Genomic DNA, 20,633 nt, shown 5'->3' with positions numbered 1-20,633 from the left:
TGTGCTTTCCCAGATATGAAGTCTTTTAAGAAAGGCTGGAAAAACACTTACTAGGTATGCAATAGAGTGGTATCAAATTCATATCGAAGGGGAAAACAAGAATAAGCCATAGATAAGTATTCCTGCATCTTCATATTTACTTTGAAAGTCTGAAATTAATATTCACTATGTTTTATCGTATTTTATCCATTTAAGTATTTCCTAATTATATTTTAATCAGGTCTTTGTAGTACTCTGGAATGTTGAGCAGTATGTTTGAGACTTCTGTTTTGAAGGTATCTTTGGTTAATACAAATCAAATTAAATGACTTTGAGGTACATTACAACTCCAGGGTTTTATAATTATATAATTTATTATCTAGTTTCACCCCACCATTTTACAGATGAGGAAATTGAGATTCACAAAAATGAAATAATTTACCCAATGTCACACAGAGCTAGAATTTTTATCCAGGTCCTATAACTTCAAATCCAATAATGTTTCTACTTACTTCAAGTTAGTGATTATTTTGGTTTCTGTTAAGATAAAGAGTTATTCTCCCTTTTGATTTGATGTTGTCTGTATAGTATATATTCAGTAAATTATTGCCCTGTGAATGAATGAACTAAGGCAAGTCTACCTACCAAAAAAAAAATGATTACATAAAAAGAAAATTGAATCACATGACTACACAATATTCATGTTATTAAAAATGCAAGCTGGCTTTGCTTATATGTTCCAACTATCTTGATAAAAAGGTACAATTAAAAGGATTCTTCCAAGAATAATGAACCAAATTCTTACCAAAGAACACATTATTTTCATCTGGTGTTGTGCTGAATCCAAAGCCCATTAAAGTGATTTCAGTACCACCATATAATGAGCCTTTCTGTGGAAATATGTTAGTCACTTGCAAAATATACTGTATGGAAACATTTAATTCTTCACTATAAAAGAAAAATAAAGATTTTAAAAATTGAATATTACATGGGCTCATATTACTAAATTTTTGCATGAAATATAGTTTTAGTACAGAAGGGGAGAGATGAAAATATGTAATTATTCATTAGTCTAAAAGATGATGATTTTATACCCACACATGAATTTATATATTTGTGTATATATGTATGCATATGTACACATGTACACAAACAGAAAATCTAGAACCAAGTTATTGTTTCTGAGGCACATTCTGGGTCTTTTATAATCAAAAAATGGATCAGATAATTGAAATGACAACATAAGTACAAATATGTAAAATTAAAACCATTTCCATTCTTCTCAAGATAATACTAGCATCAGTGCTACCACCAATTATTTACTCCCAGAGAAAATTAGAAATCTACATATCCTTGATTGTTCATTTAACAATCTATAAATAACAAGTATATCAATATGAATTTCTTAGTTCTATAAATATCAAATGGGAAGAATTCTGAATATGAGACTGGAAATTTTAAATTTTATTTGAACTGTAGCACTGATTCACTTCAATTTCCTGAGTTTCATTTTGCTCAGGTACAAAATGGAGAGTATTCTTATTTTTTGAGAAACTCAAATTCATAACTTGTACCTTGGTGATGCATATCCCCAGTTTCCAACCTCCACACAAATGTCATAGTTTCCAGGAGATAATTTGGGTAGAAGACATGTGATGTCTGTGAAGTTCCAATGAAGAATAGTACAATTTGTTCTTCCAACATATACCATGTTCTGTGAGTGTTCATTTCCAAAATTATAGCCCTTAATAGTTAAATTTACTTTGCCTATGATTGCAAATGAAGAAAAAACAATTTCAAGTGAAGGACCAAAAGAATATCAAATTCAAAATTTGCATCATGTGTAAGAAATAAGATTTAATCTATTCATCTTTTATGGTTTATCATGTCCAAAGAATCCCTCTCCTAACTGGTAGTCAGCTTCATAATGAGGCTTCCTTCACCGATCACTGGACAGAAAATAACAATCCCTATGATATCTGGAAAGTTCTAAATTTTTTGGAGGCAATTACAAAATCAATCAAGGCATTTAGCCATTTGATTGAACATCCTAATGCAGAATGTCACACACCTCTTTCCTTTGCTATTTCCCTCAGGGAATAAAAAGGAAATCCAAAATCATTTACCATTTCTATTCTAATGCCATGGATTAAAGTGAATTACTAGCATAGCATCTGTGATAAAATTTCAAGTGAAATACATAGCAGTAGCTATTTTTTAAAAGTAATATATATGCAAGACTTCTTTGATCTTATGAAACATTTTCTTACCCAGCAGCATTCGTGTTTTAGGACTAAAGTACATTATAGTGGGAGTCTGTGAGATGTTGTAACTAAAAGCAGAATTAACACTTGTATATAGTCCATTGGTCATAATAGTAACATCAAAAGTTCCCTCAGCTCCCTAAAATTCAAAAGAAAGACATCATAAATAACTTTTTAAATGAAATCAACTAGAAATATTCAATTCAGTTATTTCCTTCCAGTTCAAAAGATATTCATTTGTTAGGCACCTACCTAATACTGCACTAAGATAAAAAATAAAACAAGCCTTACCCTCATGGAACTTATCATCTTTTTTTGGGGGGGGGATTAGGGGGTGGTTTAGGGAAGATGCGGGAGAGATAACATAGATGTAGATAAATAATAGACATATGTAAATACAAAGTTGTGATGTTGGGACAACAGTTGAAAGAGAAAGATTTTGTTTATAGGTAATAATTGAACAAAGATTTCAATGGAAATAGGGATTCCAAGAAGCAAAGGTGAAGAGGGAAAGCATTCTGAGGATAGAGTATAGCCTTTGAAAAGGAGATGTATTGCTGTGTGGAGAAAGTAAAAGTAGAACAGTTTAACCAGAATGTATTTGAACTGTGTAGGTGCAGATAGTGCTGCACATTTGGCTCTCATTTCTGAGCTTTCTCCCCCTAACTTAGACAAGAGATAAAACTCAGAATTTTTTCTTCTAACATGATACATATATGTAATACATATACAATATATACTCTTATATAATTGTTTTTAAAATAATAATTTACATGAACTCATAATCAATATGAAGAGGGCTAGTTCTACTGAAGTGAGCTTTTAAAAATACATAATTGAATTTCAATTTGTCACTGAAGCAGAAACTTTACAATGTAAACAATATTCATGTTCATTTACTCATTCATTCACTCAACAACCATTTATTAAATATCAACTCTATATAGTAAGGATTTACAAAAATGATCAAAAATGATCTTGCAGCTTATTTACCTGCAAGGATTTTTAAAATCTATCATACTCTAGATTTTCTAGATATGATTTTAATATGTATGTAATAGCTTAAAAATAAAAAGTTTTGACTTTTCCTACAAATGTCAGTATACTTTAATGTAGCTTATGAATTTCCTACACTAACTAACTGCTTTCATTTTTTAAACTGATCCCATTCTAAGTAATCAAGATCACCACTTGAGACAAATGGAAACATTTAATGGTATTGGCTCAATTCCCAGTCAAAAAATGCTCTTTACACCTGCTGATTCAGTATCCTATACAAAGTATGTGTTAAATAAATTCTTATTGATGAATACTGGCATGATTTTTAAAAGTCAGCTTTATTTCTCTACCACTCAAGTGTTCATGTTAAAAACATTGGTCCAATTTCAACTTTTTGAAAAAACCTCCTGAGTTGCAATTAAAAGTAGGTATTTGTGTGACCATGAGGAAGTCACTTCATCTTTCTAGTCCTCAGTTATCAAATCCATTTAATGGGAAAAATCATTGCAACTCTCTTTTACAGGTTTCTCTGAAGAAAAGTGTTCTGTGTCCTTAAAACACTATTAATGTGAATTAGCCTTATTATTATCTTCTATTCAAAAAGACGCAAAAAGCTTGTGTTGTTATTGACTAAAGTTTGACATTTGACCTGGCATATCTGGTTTTAGTCCTTATGTCTCATGAAATTTGGTTTTAAGTTAAATAACATTCTCCCTCTAACATGTTAAATTCTATGAGGTCAAGAAGATTTTCAGTTATGATTGTGCATATTTTTAACACATATAAAAACATTTTGTTTACATTAAGATTTTCACCAATGTGTAACTACTCTAATTCTATGACTGAGGTAATTGCTAGGATTATGTTATTTCATGTCATGTCTCATAGCTATTATTGCGAGCAAAGCCATTCCCCCCATCTCTTAAAATCAAGGGATCACTTATAGATGCTTTAGAAAAAGTTGAGGAACTAGTAGTTTACCTTTGGAGTTCTGCATTTTATCTCATTCAAATTTCCTTTAATCACATTACAGCTTTTATTTCCTACTAGTATCTTGGAGTCTTCAGCAAAGCCAAATCCAGACAATGTCAGCAGAGTGCCTCCTACAAAAGGAAGGGGAATGATGTACAGAATCAAGTTTTTAAAAAAGGGAAATGCAAGATAATATAAGTCTAAAGCATTATCTTGATATATAAATAGGCTTAGAATATATAATCTGCTGTCATGTTATGCCCTGAAATCTGGAAGTACTAAATTGGGGGCAGCAGAAAAAGTCTAGAGATGAATTTATAGAATATGGCAATCTGGGAAGAAAGTATGCTGCAATGAACCACGAAGACTTTTCACAACTATTCTGGGGGAGCCAGGGTAGTGCTTTCTTATTAATCATACTTTCCCTATTATTATACCATAATTAGGAGTCAAGACTAAATTAATACTTGCTACTACCAATCTCCAAAATTTTGTGAAACTGATTGAAATTTAGAACTGAGCAGATAAAAAAAAGGAGGAAGAAGAGAAAGAAGAAAAGAAAGGAAAGAGAAGGAAAGAAGGAAGAAACAAAGGAAGGAAAAAAGAAAAAATAAGATTTTTTTTCCTTTTTTTGTTTTGTTCTGTTTTCCTGTCTCTTGTCAGTTAGTTGGCATAATGGATAGAGCACTGATTGAAAAGTCTAAAAGACCTGAGTTCTATATGGCTTCAGACATGTTCTAGCTGTGTGATTTTGAGCAAGTCACTTAATATCTATCCATCTCAGTTTTCTTAACCAAAAAGGGGAATAATAAACATTATTTGCCTTCCAGGGTTGTGAAGATCAAATGAGATATTTTTTAAGCACTTACCATAGTAAATTGCTAACAATAATATTAGTTGTTGTTATTGTTAATTACTATTACTATTATTATTATTATTGGTGGTGGTAGTAGTAGTAGAAACAGCAGCAGTAGTAGTTAAATCATAAGACTTTTGTTGCTACCATACAACTCAGGCACGCTATACTTTTCTATGAAAAGAAGAGTTGATGATAAATAGATTGATAATAAATTAATCCTTTCTAGACAGCAGATGATACTGATACAGAAACATATAATAAATAATAGTGTTGCTATATAAATTGAAAGGCAAAGTGATGACATAGAAAGAACGCTGAAATTAGAATTAGGAGAGACTTGAGTCCATATTACATTAACTTTATGAACATGGACAAATTGATCGAACTGAGTTTCAATTTCTCATCTATAAAATGAGGATAATTAGCACCTTTAATTTATTAATGACATTTATTAATATTTTACCTCAAGTGGATGTTGTTGGCATGAAATGAGACAATATAAGAGAAATCTAGAAACCTTAAAGTACTGTATGTGTCAGGTGGTATTACTAAATGAGAATATAAATAATAAGTAGTTATGTTTTGAAAGTAAAAATCAGTCATTCATTCATATTCAGTTCATGTTATTTGTCACTAGAAAATCAAGAAGATATTTTAAAAGAGATGCTTTAATTTGTTCTGCTCATGTAAACTTTTGCATGGCTTTGTTTTACCCTCTTCTAGGAATATCAAACAAAGTGAAAGAAAACATATGAACAATCTTTCAATTTAGTACAATTACCTTCAAGGCTCCCTGAAGCTGGCCAGATATGCAAGATCTGAATATTATAGGTGAAGTTAAACATTTCTCCCCCTGAATGGTCTGCAAATCCCATTTCAGCTACAAAGACAGCAATTGGGAAGTTTCCTGCTTTTCCAGTAAGGATTTGACATTTGATTTCATTTTCTTGAGTTAAAAAAAAGAAATAATTACTTTTTGCCAGATAAAATTAAAGAAATGTTTATTTTTTATATTATGCCCTGACAGGTCTTGTACTGTTACCCCATATAAGATCATGTATTTCATGCCTTCCTATTAAAGATATAAAATCTTTACAAATATTTACTGCCAAAGTACAGGCTGTTTCACAAGTCTTAGTACTTTAATAGCTTTAATAACTATTTGTAAAGCAACAACCCTGGGAGGTAGGTACTATTAAAACAGCTATTAAATAGTCATTGAAATTTAATGGTGCACTAAGACTTATAAATTATCTTGTATTTGAAGTTCCATGGAAATTAATAAGCTATTTACTCCAATGAAAAATTGCAAACAGAACATCTTTAGTAAAAAATGTATTCTTAACCAACTTACTGTTTTCTGTGAAGTAAATTTCAAGCAGCAAATACAAACAGAGACTCTAGTAGTCAAAGTGAAAAAAAGGCTTCATTGAATTTGGTGAAAAGAGGTAACATACTCTGAAAGGTACATTGGTTTGGTGACCTCTGATATAGCAATGCATCATATAATTATAGGCAGAGAGACAAAATAATGTTGGGGATTATCAGGAAAAGCACTAAAAACCAAACAGTAAACATAGGTATCTCTTTGTATAGAATTATAGTGAATCATGACTGAAATACAGTGTCCATTTCTGCCTGTTGTATCTACAAGAAGATAACATACTGCTGAATCAAATCCAGAGAAAGGCAACCAAAACAATCAAGAGGAGGTTGTCTTTGAGGGTGGATGAAAAATCATTTTGCATCTCTAGACACATGAGATAAGGGAGATGGTCAAAATCTATAAAAAATCATAAGATCCACATATAGCAGAGAGTGAGCATAAACTTGTTCTTCAAATTCCAGAATGTTAAATTAAGGGATTAGACTTAAAACTATAAAAGAGATGACTTTAGAAATGAATGTTTTTCCAAAAATTTATGTTAAAGAATACTTAAGATAAATATTTGTGGGGTTTCTTCCTCAACAAAGATAATATAGGCTTTAAATATAGTTTTTTAAACCTATAATTTTTTTTAAATTCACTAATTCTTACCTTCTGTCTACAAATATGCATATATAAAATTATTATTATTGCTTTAAATTGTTAAAGTTAACATTTACCTACATATGCTAAACACTTTATATTTTTCCCCTTAAAAACAAAACCAAAAAAATTGGCAAGTTTCTTGTACTTCCTTAAAGAATGTGACATTTTTGATGTTTAAAAAAAAAGCAAACCAATAATCTCTGCTAGATAAAATTGTTTAATCAATTTTCTTCTTATTGTATCCTTGCATGCTTTACTTTGTTTTACTCTGTATAGGGATACCTCCAAACCTTGCCATAACCTTATTACCTTAAGTTATCATTTTCCTTCCTTTTGCAACCCAATTTTAAAATTTATTCTCCCTTCCTCCAAATTCTCTCTATTTACTTCTACCATAATGGTGTCATTCTAGCATATCACTACAAGATTACTAAAAACAAAATTTAATTAGAGATTCATAATGAGCTGTTAAGAGACAAAGGTTGGGGGTGGGAATTAAAGGGGGGTAAAAGTTAGATGAGGCAGCTAGGAGGTAAAATGCACAGGATGCTAGACTCAGAATCTGGAAGACCCAAGTTTGAATCTTGCCTCAGATATTTATTAACTGTGTGACCCTGAGTAAATCATTTAACTTCTCAGCCTCAACTTCCTCATTTGTAAAATAATTGCAGCAATAGCACTGACTTCATAAAATGGTTGTGAAAATAAAATGAGATAGCATATAAAAGCCATATAAATAAAAATGCTAGCTATTATGTTAGCTGTGTAATATTACAGCAAGTCTCACAATGCCATTGTTAGAGAAAAATACTGGGCACAGCAAGAAAAACAATAGGGCAGATCCAGTACAGTAATTCTTCCATACTGGTGTTAAGATACAGCTGGCACAAAGTAAGATTTTAATTGTTTTTATGAAGTAGGAAATCAGCAAAACACAGAGGTCAAGATTTCCATCCATTACACTAAAGAGTTAAGTTTAATATAGGAACCTAAATTGAAAGAGCAAAGACATAATCTAAAACATTTACGATTTTATCTTACCCCTAAAGAAAAATCATTATTTTAAGATAACAATTTGATTTGATTTCATCTTTAAATTTATATGTCAAAAATATGTGGCTTACCATAAACAGAAAGAATAGGACAATCTACTGAACCAATAGTAACTGATGTTGCTGGATTTGAAGAGAATCCAGAGCCTGATATTGTTAGAATTGTTTTTTCTTCATATGAACCTGGGAAGATTAAATTAAAATGTTAAAAAATAGATTTTGAAATTATTAAATCACATTTTAATGGAAGAGAAAATTGCATTAAAATATAAACAATGAAACAAAAAATAAATCTAATCAGAAATTAATATGCATATATTAGCAACAAATATACTAACAACAAAAATGCTGATTACTTTGCTCAATGCATAATCTTATATATACGGACAGTGAAGAAAGAATGACAACAAAGAATTTAATAGAAATGAAAATATATGAACTAAATACTTGATAAAGAGAAGGAAGAGTCTTTCTTTATGAAGTTGATTAAAAAGTTATATAGTGAAAGAAACTGTTTTCCTGTTTTGAATATAAGTTTAGGGACAGGAACTGAATTTGCAGATTTGTTGGTATGATGGATTGCCAAATAAGGAAACTCCCTCCTTTGATACCGGTCAGCACCTACTCTGCAATTTACAGTCTCAGAGTTTCAGCTAGAATATCGAATTTAAATGATATTCCCATGGTCACACAACCAGTATGTGTTGTAGGTATGATTTGAATTCAGATCTTCCTGGCTTTAGAGTCAGCTATTTATCAAGTATACCAATATAATTAAAATAGAGAGGCAACTTGGCATAGTGTAGTGATAGAAAGAGGAAAGCCCTGGAACCAGGAAAGACTAGAATTCAAGTCCTGCCTATAACATTCTCAGTGACAGACAATGAGTTAGCACTGAACCTCTTAGTGCCTCAGGAACTCACTTCTAGAAGGAAGTTTTCACATGAGATGTCCCTAAAAGAACATAATTATGTCTAAATCAATACAAAAAATTAAATACAGTATCAAATAAAAGGTATAGATGCAAAAAATAAGCATAAAAAATTAAAAGGTAATAATGAACTCAGAGCACATCATCTCAATTCCACGGGGAAGTTTGGACAACATGAATTATCTTGAAGTAAGCTGAATTATTTACAAAAGCCCTAAAAAATACATTATTTCCCCCAGAAAGATTCACTTCTTGTAAAAATGTCAAACTTTTCTCATAACTAATGTAAAAACAGCATAAAATAAGGGTGATAGGATAAAGCACTTCATCCAAGAAAATGGGAAATGTTTTTATACTAACCAAGCTGACTTAATGATATTTCTTTAAAAAGGGGTGGGGGGAAGAGGAAGAGTTCTCTTTCTTCCTTACAATACTAATGCTATGTTATTTTAATTCTGGGAAACATTAGGCAGACACAAATTACGCTTCATTTTTTTCTAAGCACTATCAAAACATTTATTTGATGAAAAGATAAAATGTGTGCTCTACTTTTCTCAGTAATAGTTCTGGTCCCACTCATTCATCATTTCTCCAATCTGATTATTGCTTTTTATGAGAAACAACTTATATTATGATTCCTTAAATGATAAATGTACTAGAAAAATGTTAACAGATGAAGAGAGATGCTAATTAATGTAATAACCAGCATGGATGAAAGAAGATACTTCAGTGCATGGAATAAAATTTAAAAGAAATAATTTTTGCCTACTTGAAAGTAGAGATACACAAAGTAGTGAGTTGAGCTTCAAAAAGGAGGTCTATTTACAATGACAAGTAATTAATCCTACTTTGCTTCCTTTGCTCAAAGGACTTCATGTATTCATGAATTTTCTAGCATTTTCTAGAATTGGACTGCATGACTCTTTGGAGAAACATTATTATACACAATTTTCAATTGAGTTAACCATTCAGTATTAATGTTCCTCCTATAACAAATATAAAACATAAGAGGAAGTTACCTTGGGTAGGACTTGTGGCCAAAATTGTGGGAGTGCTCAATGGATCCCATTTATATCCACAGTTACCAGAACATTTAGCTGGAAGTTCATTGATATAAACTTGAACCTTCAAATAAAAAATTATAGGATTATAAATCTTACTTAATACTATTCTTCTACATGCCATAAAAATTATTGGGTTAATCCATAACATATAATATATGTGTATTATATATGTATTATCTGTCTATATTGTGATATATTGATATATACATACATATCTATACAGCTATACTCACAGATATATAAATGTACATATATACACATATTTGAATATATGCATATATATTTGATAATATTGTATATCTTAAGTGTCTCTTAAATTTCTTTCTCACCCCTATTCATAAGTAAGAGAAATTCTACAAGAAGACGGCTTTGTAAATACCTGTGGCTGCTCATGGGTTGTACGAAGTAGATCTCCTAGTATGTGCTGTCTGAATAGGCCTCCTTCAGTTATCTTTGTAATTGTAATATTAGCCTCTTCTCCAGTGATGTTGACATCTTTAATCTGTTTATATATATAATTACTTGATAAGAAAGACCATACACTAATGCTCCTTTTTAATTTTTGTTTTTCTAAATCATTAAATTTTAACATGGAAAGAACAAATTAAAAGGAGAAAATAAGTATGGAATAATTTTCATTATTAAATTAATGTTCTTTGATAATATATCATATTTCATATGATAATATTAGCATATTCTATCCTACTAGGGCAGGACCATTACATTATAATAATAGTAGGAGATTGTCTTTTACAAGTAATTGGGAAAAAAATGAATAAAAGTTCCTTGAGCATAGGAACCATCTCCAACACTTAAGCCTTCATTTTTCTCTCTCCCACGTCTTCAACATCTTTCTATCTATTGGTTCCTTTATTGTTGACCACAAATATGTCCAGTTATCCTTCATCCTTAAAAGGTTCCATATGACTATGCAATCTCTTCTAGTTATCTCAATCCACCTGTCACTCCTTTAACAGTAAAACTCCTAGGAAAAACAGCCTATATTCATTGTCCTCATATCCTTACCATGTGTTCACTTACCAGCCCCTTAGAATCTGGCTTTTAATTCAACTATGGCTATTATCTATTTTTCAACTATTATCTATTTTTTATCATGTCTTTGGAGCAACTCATTAGCAGAGTAAATAGAATGTCAGACAATCATGAAGACTTGATTTCACTGCCTGCTTCACTTACTAGCTGTGAAATCTTGGCAAATTCACTGAACTTTTCTCAGTCTCAGTTTCCTCATTTGTAAAATGGGTCTAGTAACAGTATCTACTTCACAGTATTGTGATAATGATAAAATGAGATAACATGCATTAAATGCTTTACAAACCTTAAAACACTATATACATGTCAGCTATTATTACCTCACTTCCTTCCATATTGTATAGGTTGTCTCTATCCTTGGAATGTCCTTCCTCCCTAACTCCACTTGTTGCTATCCTTTTGTTCCCTGAAGGCTCAGCTTTGGAGTCATTACTTCCATGGTGAAGACTCAGTTCCATCATCATCCTGACTTCCTCCCCTTAGTTATTACTGCTTTTTCCTTCCTCAAATTCTCCAAAAACTATTTGTCTTCTCTCTAGTCCTTTTGCTTCCTACCTGTACTCCGCCTAGTATTCATTTTGTATTGTATCTATAGAATGTGAGTTCCTTAAAGGCAAGAACTATTTTGTTTCTGGCTTTATATACTGTAGACTTAACAGTGCTTGCTAAATAGTAGGTGCTTCAAAAATGTTTTTTAAACTGGTATACTATAGGACAACTGTCTATATAGAACAAAAACTGCAAAATCCCAAATGTCCTGCCTGATATAGGACATCTGGTCTAGAAGACTCCTGAAATCAGTCCAAAAAACAGAACCTGCAGAAGATTTTGTTTTCCACATGTACTTCTCCACTTGATTTTCCAAGAATACCCAGCACAGTTTCCTTCTCTTATCACTGAGATTTGGCCCATTTCTGGAATACTTTGAAGTGCATACTGTAAATCCACAGCTGAAATGTCAGCAGATAGACCTGTGTATACACAAGGAAAGCAAATAACAGATGTCGTGAATTCACAAAACATTTTCAACATGTGTGAAGTTTGCATTATAAATTACTGTCTGTCCAAATGTCCTCTCCAAGTTCCACCTCCATTCGAGGAAACACCAACCATTCTCACTTCAAAACTAGCTCAGCCCACGCTCTTCTCCACCACCATCCCAGCTGCTTTTTTTCACTGGCAACAACCCCACCTTTATGACCTCTTTTTCCAATTAGTGAACTTCTTTCTCAAACTTCTATTTAAGAAAGCTTCCACCTCAGTCATATGTTCTTTATACAAAGTTCATCCCATGATTCCATTATTTCTTTCTATATTCTCTCACCCTTTTCAATTTCCTTTTATGTGTTGACTTCCCCAAACAGAATGTAAATTTCTTTTTTTTTTAACATTCTTTAAAAATTTTTATTGATATAATTAGTGGTTACATTGCTTAATTTCTTTTAGTACCCCTCTCCCTTCACTAGACCCTTTCTATATATGACAATTTTATAAAGAAAAAAAAAAGAAAAAAATCCTCTAAACAACATTGATAAAGAACAGATTTTTTTTGGGGGGGGTTGTTTCCTTAGAATGTAAACTTCTTGAGGATGAGGACTATCTTACCTTCTATTTGATTTTGTATTTTCAGTAATTAGCACAATGTTTGACCCATAGTAAATTCTTAATAAATATTCCTTTTCTGCCTGTGTCTGTCTGTCTCTTTCTCTCTTCTGACATGTTAAATATAAACCCAACAGGTCATTTTCCCCCAGAATTCAAGTGTTTTTATTCTTTATAAGTGACCAATATTTCACTTAAATCTGAGTCTTGGCTCATATGCCTTTCATTAAGATAATAAGTTTTGCTGATAACACAAATAAGTATCATAGGCCATAACAACTGAAATATTATGAGATAAATGAAGAGGGAATGAAGGGAAAGGGTAATTGATAGCTTAATATGAAAACTTCTTCTGTTTTATAAAATGTTTCATTAAAATTTAAGCTCTAAATGTTGTTATTGTTAGATTTTGTTTCTTACTATTATTCTTAAAAAATTGTTTTTTATTATAGCTTTTTATTTACAAGATATATTCATGGGTAATTTTTCAGCATTGACAGTTGCAAAACCCTTTGTTCCAATTTTTCCCTTCTTTCCCCCCACTCCTTCCCCCAGATGGCAGGTTGACCAATACATTTCTTACTATTATTCTTAAGGAAATTTTCAAAATATGTTTGGCTTGATCTGACCGTTCTGTGTGTGTACAAAATACATGTATACACACATACATGCATATATAAATATATAAATGCATATATTTTGTGTGCATGCATGTATAAGTGTATATGTGTGTGCATGTGTATATGTATGTATGTGCATATATTTGGATGTGGATGTATATCTCTGTGCATGTGTGTGTGTGTACATAGATGTGTACACACATGCAATCATATATAAAAATATCTCATTTGATCCTCACAATAACTCTGAGTTAGGTGCTATCATTATCCCCATATTTTATATTTGCTATTTAGCAAATAGGGGTTAGATGATTTGCCTAAGATCACACATCTAGTAAGTGTCTGAGACTGAATGTGAACTCAAGTTTTCTTGATTCCAGTCCCATTACTTTATCCAATGCATAAGTTGTATACACATACACATCCCTCTATGTAATGCACACACCCATATGTATATATGTGATATGTGTTCCTTTGCAACTATAAATTTATAGTTATCAAGACTACTGTTTTGCCAAAATACCAATCAGTACCCGAACTTTTTTATACCTTTAAGTACATGGCCATAAGCTTGAATGTCAAAACTGCCATGTATTGGTGGAGATGCTGCTTGAATTCTTTGGATACAAATCTGTGATTCTCCAGGCCAGCTCATCCCTCTGTATACTGATTCATTCTCTGTGATATTAGTGATAACCTAAGATTCCAAAGTGAATATTTATAATAATGATTAATTTTGATAATGCTAACATGTTTTCATTCCAATCTGCCATGATACAATTACAATATTAAAGACAAGTTTAACAAATTCAGGAATATTCAAAATGTTCAGGACAATCTCATAAGTCAATAAAAATCGAAATAACCAGACCAAAACAAATCTAATCATCTACATAGCAATCAGTTACTTCATTAAAACTTTATTAATTTGGACCCCTATAAATCAATTGGCAAATATTTATTGAACAACTATTATATGTAAGACATTTTGTGTACTACAAAGAAAGACAACATGAATAGTATTGCTACCAAATAGCTTAAATTGATTTAGTGTGATTTAAGTTAAAAGATACATTCATATTAAGAAATAAGCAACAAAACAAAAATACCAGAAATCATTGTGGACTGAAGATCAAGGACAAGTTGATAGAGTGGGCGGGATTTGAGTTGAGTTTGAATCAAGGTTAAGTTATTTATAAGAGTACCTGTTTTTGGAATTACAAAGGCTTCCAAAAGAACCTAGTGTCTTGCTTATGATTTAATTAACCATGGGCACGGAAACCTACTTTAATCAAGGGAATAAAATATATCTATTAGTTCTAATAGTGCACATCATGTTGAATAAAAGAAGATGTACTTTTTTGAAAACTTACTTGTCTCTGTCAAACTCTGAGGTATTTCTCCCAAGACTCCATTCTGCAACTATTCATACCAAGTTTGAAACCCAGACCATATATCTCAACTGTAATCATTGACTCTGTCTATATTCTTTTTCCTAGTCTAATTCCCTAAGAATAAAATCTTCCTGAATGATCGAGTAATACTCCGCCTATATGCTCCTGTCTGTTACTGGCCCCCAATTAATGTGAACACCACATTTTATTATTCAGGTTTCAAACATCTACTCAATCTTCTCTAGTAGTTTACTCCACTTCTGTGTCTTGATTTCTCTTAGTTTCCTTGTCCCACTACCAATTCTCACTCAGACTTGACATAGGAGTAAGAAGAGCAAAGGCATAAAAAGCAGGAAAGTACAGGGCAGGTCAATCAGATCTACTAACATATATGCAAGGAACTGTCCTAAGTGCTGCGGATACATAGGCAAAAACAAAGAAAAAAGAAAAAACTTAACAACAACAAAACCCAGTCATTAAGCTAATGGTTAATTATTTATAAATAGTAAAAATCATACATTTGGAGATTTACCTGTGCAAATGCTACAGCCAGTAAAGGTATTCTGTAACTACAATTACATGAAGTCATTGTCACAGTGTACTGGCTAGTTACAGATGATCCGATTATTTGAGTCTGCTTCACTTCAAAGTGCTTTAGAAATATTCCTCTATTGGCCAATGCTGGAAGTCTTCTCTTTGGTACTTCTAAAAAATAAAAATGAATAAAATGTAATCATGACATTCTAAATTTCTTTAAAACCTAAATCATCAAATGCACACACAGATCATAAATTGAATTGTTTAAAGTAAAAATCTGGAAAATAACCTTCAGACAAGTAGTCTAAAAGACTTAAATGCAAACAATTTTTACTGAGAAAGGACAGATCAAAGTACTAGGGGTAAAATCTCTTAGGTCTATTAGTAGTTAACTCAGAGATTTAGAGCAAATTTAGAAAGGGCCTGGTGCAATCACTTCTGTCTCCATGGGGATGTGTTGATTTATGTCTATTTGATCATTACAAATGACACAGCTTTATTGTTTCCAGTTGTTTTGTGAATATATGCTATCTGTCAAAAAAGGGGGATTGGTGTAAAGATAGAAGGTTGTAAGGATCAATGCAGTTAATATAATGAAAGGGATTTTCTTATAGAGCTTGTCAACTAGTTCTAAAGATTATTCAAAGAAGAATAATGAAAAATTTGAGAACATTATCATTTGTGTAAATATGGATACCACTAACTCCTTTTGCAGCCCCTGTGAAAAATACCCAGTTTTGTGTAAATATTTAAGAGATACATCAATGAATACTATGAAGGAGCTGCATCTTCTTGTGAACAAAAGCATTAATAATGATCTAAGTGAGATGAAATTTTCAACTCAGTCATTCTTCACATAGTTCTGTATGACAAGTGACCAAGATGAAAATTTCAACTCACACAGGTGCACTTTGAGAATTGGTTCATCCATGTATGAAACAATTATGCATAAGCAGAATAACTATTGTATGTAAAAAATAAAAACACATTTTTATCTTTTTAAATGAATGTTTTTTGGAAATAATACAGACAAGGACTGGACCTATGATTTCATTGGTATAGGGACCTTTTCGGAGAGGAAACTCCTTATACCAAAGCAGGAGAGTATTTTCTCTGCAATATATAGTCTTAGAGAGTTAATTAGAGCTTTCTGAAGCTAAGTGATGCCCAGAATCCTATAACTCCTATGTGTCAGAAGTAGAACTTGAATTCAGATCTTCCTGAATTTGCGGCAAACTCTCTATTCATAATGTCACATTGTATCTCCTTAGAAATGGGGCTAACATTTAGATAATGCTTTAAGATATGTAAAACAAGTTACCCATACTATTTCATTTGAACTTTTTGACACGCTAAAGGAGGCATAATTTTTATTCTGTCTTTACAGAGAAGAAAACTGAGTCTGAGATCATGACTTGCTCAGGGTCACAGATCTAATAAATGTTTGAGAATGGATTGAACTCAGTAATTCCTGATTCCAAACAGTGATCTCTCTGTCACCCTGTCTTCTCTACTCTATCATCTTAACATTATTATAATCTGAATGCCTGATACCAGCAGCAATTTTCTGAGTCCTAAAATGAACAAAATTCTATCAATGACACTAGAGTGTAATTATAATACCACTGACTTCGTGAATATTTAAAAAGTATTTTTTGGCTCAATACAACCCTACAAAGAAAAAAATCAGACAAAATACCATTTATATTTGAGATCGTTGCTGTCTGTCCAAGGTATACAACATCCACATAGAAAGACTGTACTTCAGATGCTTTTTGCAAACTGATCCTTTGAAGGAAGAAATTTTTTCCAGAATATTTTTCTTGTATGAGGTAGAGGAGATCTATGCAAGTATATGTCCAGCTGAAATGAATTCCCATATAAAATTAGTGATACCATGCTATCAGAATGAACTAATAGTACATCAACAAAGATGGTAATCTCTCAAGGAGGATCAAAGACCAGTAAAATATTTGCTGTTTTTTCTTCCACTTACATGTTCATTTGACTGTATTGAATTCCTGATGTTGTGAAGATGCAAAGAAAGGCATAATTCTTTTATTTTGGAAGAAATAATATAATGGGGGACAGTGTAACATAGTGAATAGTAGATTATCATTAAAGTCCAAATTTCAGATCTAGCCTCTGACATATACTAGAAGTGTGACAAATCAATTAACTTTTCAGTATTTCAAGTAACTCTCTAAGACTTTAAATTATAGACATATTGCTGATCTGCACTGGTAGAGAGAGTTTTCATATCAAGAGTTCCCTACACCAATAATATTTTAGGCTTGATTAAGGACAACAGTCATCATATATACACATATATATGCTGCCATATGTACATGTACATACACACACATATAATACATACATACATTATGGGAATAGATAATTTCATTATAACTCAAATACAGAATTGCTTGGAAAATCAGAAAGTTAAGTGACTTGCTAATGTGACATAGAGCTAGTATGTCAGAGGTAGGACCTACATCTGGGTTTTTCCATTTCCAAGGCCAGCTCTCTGTCCATCACAGAAAACTAAATTCTTAGTATCCAAGGCAACTCTTTAAGAGTATAATTTGCAGAAAAGGTACCAGTTTATTGGGAAAGGAAGATTCCTCATCAGAAATTCTCTACATAAATGAAAACTCCAAACCAAAAGCAAGTGTGTAAAATATATTTATGTATGATCACATATATACATATGCATGCACAATTTAGTTTATGTACTCATGCATACCACACACACATTTACAGGGTGTATCAGAAGTCTTAATGATATTTTATACAACAAAAAGATATACAAATATCCTTGATATCATAAGCCAGGTATCTTAAACTGGATAATGGGTAGCTAAACTAAACTGATTCATATAGTCTTCTTATAAATTCTATCAAATTTCCTTTTCTTGAGCTTTAACTCTATATAATTAAATGTAATACAATTAAAATATGATAATATAGCATTATTATAATGACATCAATAATGACATACTCTTTCTTTACCTGTTTATTTTTTCGATTAACATTTAATTTATATATGTATATTTTTTCCTATTCAGATATCAATCATTTAGCTCAAGGAAAAAAAAATCTAATCATTTCTTTAAAGGGGCAGAAAGATGTTACTATTCTCCTTAAACTAGAAATCATTCCATGCTTTCAAAATAATGATGTTAGTAGATCTTGCAACTTGGGAGAAAATGATACATTAAAAGAAAAATTTTATTTTAAAAAGTAACTTGTTTTATCATGAGCACACAAATACATGATTACAGTGTGAAAACCAGCATATCATATATGATTCAACAATAATAAAATATGCTTTTTAATACAATTAGGAACTATTATAAAATATATTAACCAAGATTAAATAGAATCCTGAGTTGTTAAAATGAATGGAGCTAAATTAGTAGTTCGAAAGGCATTACTTATCTATATGTCTCTTCTTCATTTCTTACTTGCAACTTGTTTTTATAAAGTATAATTTCTAGCATTTACTTTATACATAACATACGTTATACATATAACAAAATGTTATATTCTCTATCTCTTGCCAATGTGAAGTCAGTTTTGAATGTTTAATTTTTTAAAAATAATGCTCTGGGAGTAATTTTTTTCCCTTTGAATTAGGAAGCAAAGCAACTTCTTTAATGACCTCATTTGGATTCTCTTGTTTATCAGAACATTAAGGTTCTTCTCAGATTCATTTGTATTAATGATACTAAACTAATATTTATTTATTTTCATTATCTTCATATTTTTTCTTAACAAAACTTTCATGAATATGTAAAGAAGCATCTGCACAGACACAAAATTCTTGATTGAAGAATTAAGCATATAGAAAATTCAGTCTATGACAAAATTTCATAAGAATTTGATATAGTTATGCTGCAGTATGTATGTCCAAGCAGAGCGTACTTACCTGCTCCCTTGATTAAAGGGAAAGGAGAATTGCATAAAAGTGTTTTTAGTTGCTTTGCTTTTACTGTCTTGGTACTGAAATTTTAGGCCAATATTAGTCATCAGGAATCCTTTGTAGGCAAGACAAAACTATGCCAAAACAGAAAAGAAATTAAAAGTTATAAAAATCTCAATAAAATCGTATTATGTGTCCTGATTATTTTATAATGTTTTCTGAAGTATTTGATACTTGGCACAATAGGAAAAAATTTCATAATTCACTGAGAGTTATGTGAAAATTTGGGACAATTTTTATTGAATTATTCAAAAATATTTCAAAAATTACTAGACATTTTAGTGATTTAGTTTAATGTAAGAGCATATTTTAGATAATTAAATATAAAATTGCTCCAATTTGTGTAGATGGAGATAATCATTAGGAAGTTTGATATAATATAATAATATTACATAATGTGATGACATTATATTATTTTCAACATTTGGAAATTCTTCAGAAAAATCCAGTGCATACTTTCACACTGGGGACATAATTAGCGTATAGCATTGCATCTTTAAGAACAAAGGGGCTGTTTCTTTAAAAAAAAAAAAAACTTTTGAGTTCCAGATTCTCTCCCTTCTCCCCCTCCATAATGAGAAGGCACATGTGAAGTTATACAAAATATTTCTATAAAAGTCATGTTGCAAAAAACCCCACACAGATCCCTGTCCCCGCAAAAAACAATCTCAAGGAGTAAACAGTAAAAAGACAAAGTATGCTTCAGTCTGTATTTAAGCACAGTCAATTCTTTCTTTGGATATGGATAGCTTTTTCATCAAAAATCTTTCAGAGTAGTAGCAAAATCATTCACAGCTGATCATCCCACAACAATGCTATTTCTTTGTACATAGTACATTTCCCTTTGCTTGAGTTCATGAAGGACTTTCCTGGTTTTTCTGAGAGTATTCTGCTCATCATTTCTTATAGAACAATAATATTTCATCATAATCAGATACAATTTACTCAGCCATTCTATAATTAATGGGCATCAGATAAATTTCCAATTCTTTTCCCTGAGAAAAGATATTCATGACATGAATATTTTTGTATATACCAATACTTTTCCTTTTCTTTTTTTAAAAATCTTTTTTGGAATTCATGCATAGTAATGATATTGTTAGGTCAAAGGTTATGCAAAAAAGCTATTTCTTATAAAAGTTGGTCTTAATGTTCTCATTTCATGATAATATTCATTAAAATAGTCTTATCTGTGCCTAGGATTTTCTTTTATTCTTGTTCAATAATCTGAATCCTACTTATATTTGTATCTTTCCCAAGACAACAATATATATTAGAGTAAGAGAGCTA

At 31.2% G+C, this 20,633-nt stretch overlaps 1 protein-coding gene across 1 annotated transcript in view; it reads right to left on the bottom strand.

Annotated features, from left to right (window-relative positions):
- Positions 1-20,633, bottom strand: part of PKHD1L1 (PKHD1 like 1) — a 167,411-nt gene that overhangs the window by 99,901 nt on the left and 46,877 nt on the right. The window contains exons 21-33 of the mRNA XM_051970994.1: positions 19,290-19,417; positions 17,058-17,221; positions 15,354-15,526; positions 13,977-14,124; positions 12,022-12,176; positions 10,532-10,654; positions 10,108-10,213; positions 8,230-8,340; positions 5,855-6,019; positions 4,224-4,345; positions 2,250-2,382; positions 1,554-1,746; positions 785-927 (exon numbers count right to left, since the gene is read on the bottom strand). Of these exons, the coding sequence (XP_051826954.1) occupies positions 785-927; positions 1,554-1,746; positions 2,250-2,382; positions 4,224-4,345; positions 5,855-6,019; positions 8,230-8,340; positions 10,108-10,213; positions 10,532-10,654; positions 12,022-12,176; positions 13,977-14,124; positions 15,354-15,526; positions 17,058-17,221; positions 19,290-19,417 (1,864 nt within the window). The remainder of the gene's footprint in view (positions 1-784; positions 928-1,553; positions 1,747-2,249; positions 2,383-4,223; positions 4,346-5,854; positions 6,020-8,229; positions 8,341-10,107; positions 10,214-10,531; positions 10,655-12,021; positions 12,177-13,976; positions 14,125-15,353; positions 15,527-17,057; positions 17,222-19,289; positions 19,418-20,633) is intronic.

Source organism: Antechinus flavipes, chromosome 1, assembly GCF_016432865.1.
Source record: "Antechinus flavipes isolate AdamAnt ecotype Samford, QLD, Australia chromosome 1, AdamAnt_v2, whole genome shotgun sequence".
NCBI classification, from domain to species: Eukaryota; Metazoa; Chordata; class Mammalia; order Dasyuromorphia; family Dasyuridae; genus Antechinus; species Antechinus flavipes.
This window is presented reverse-complemented; position numbering and strand designations above follow the sequence as displayed.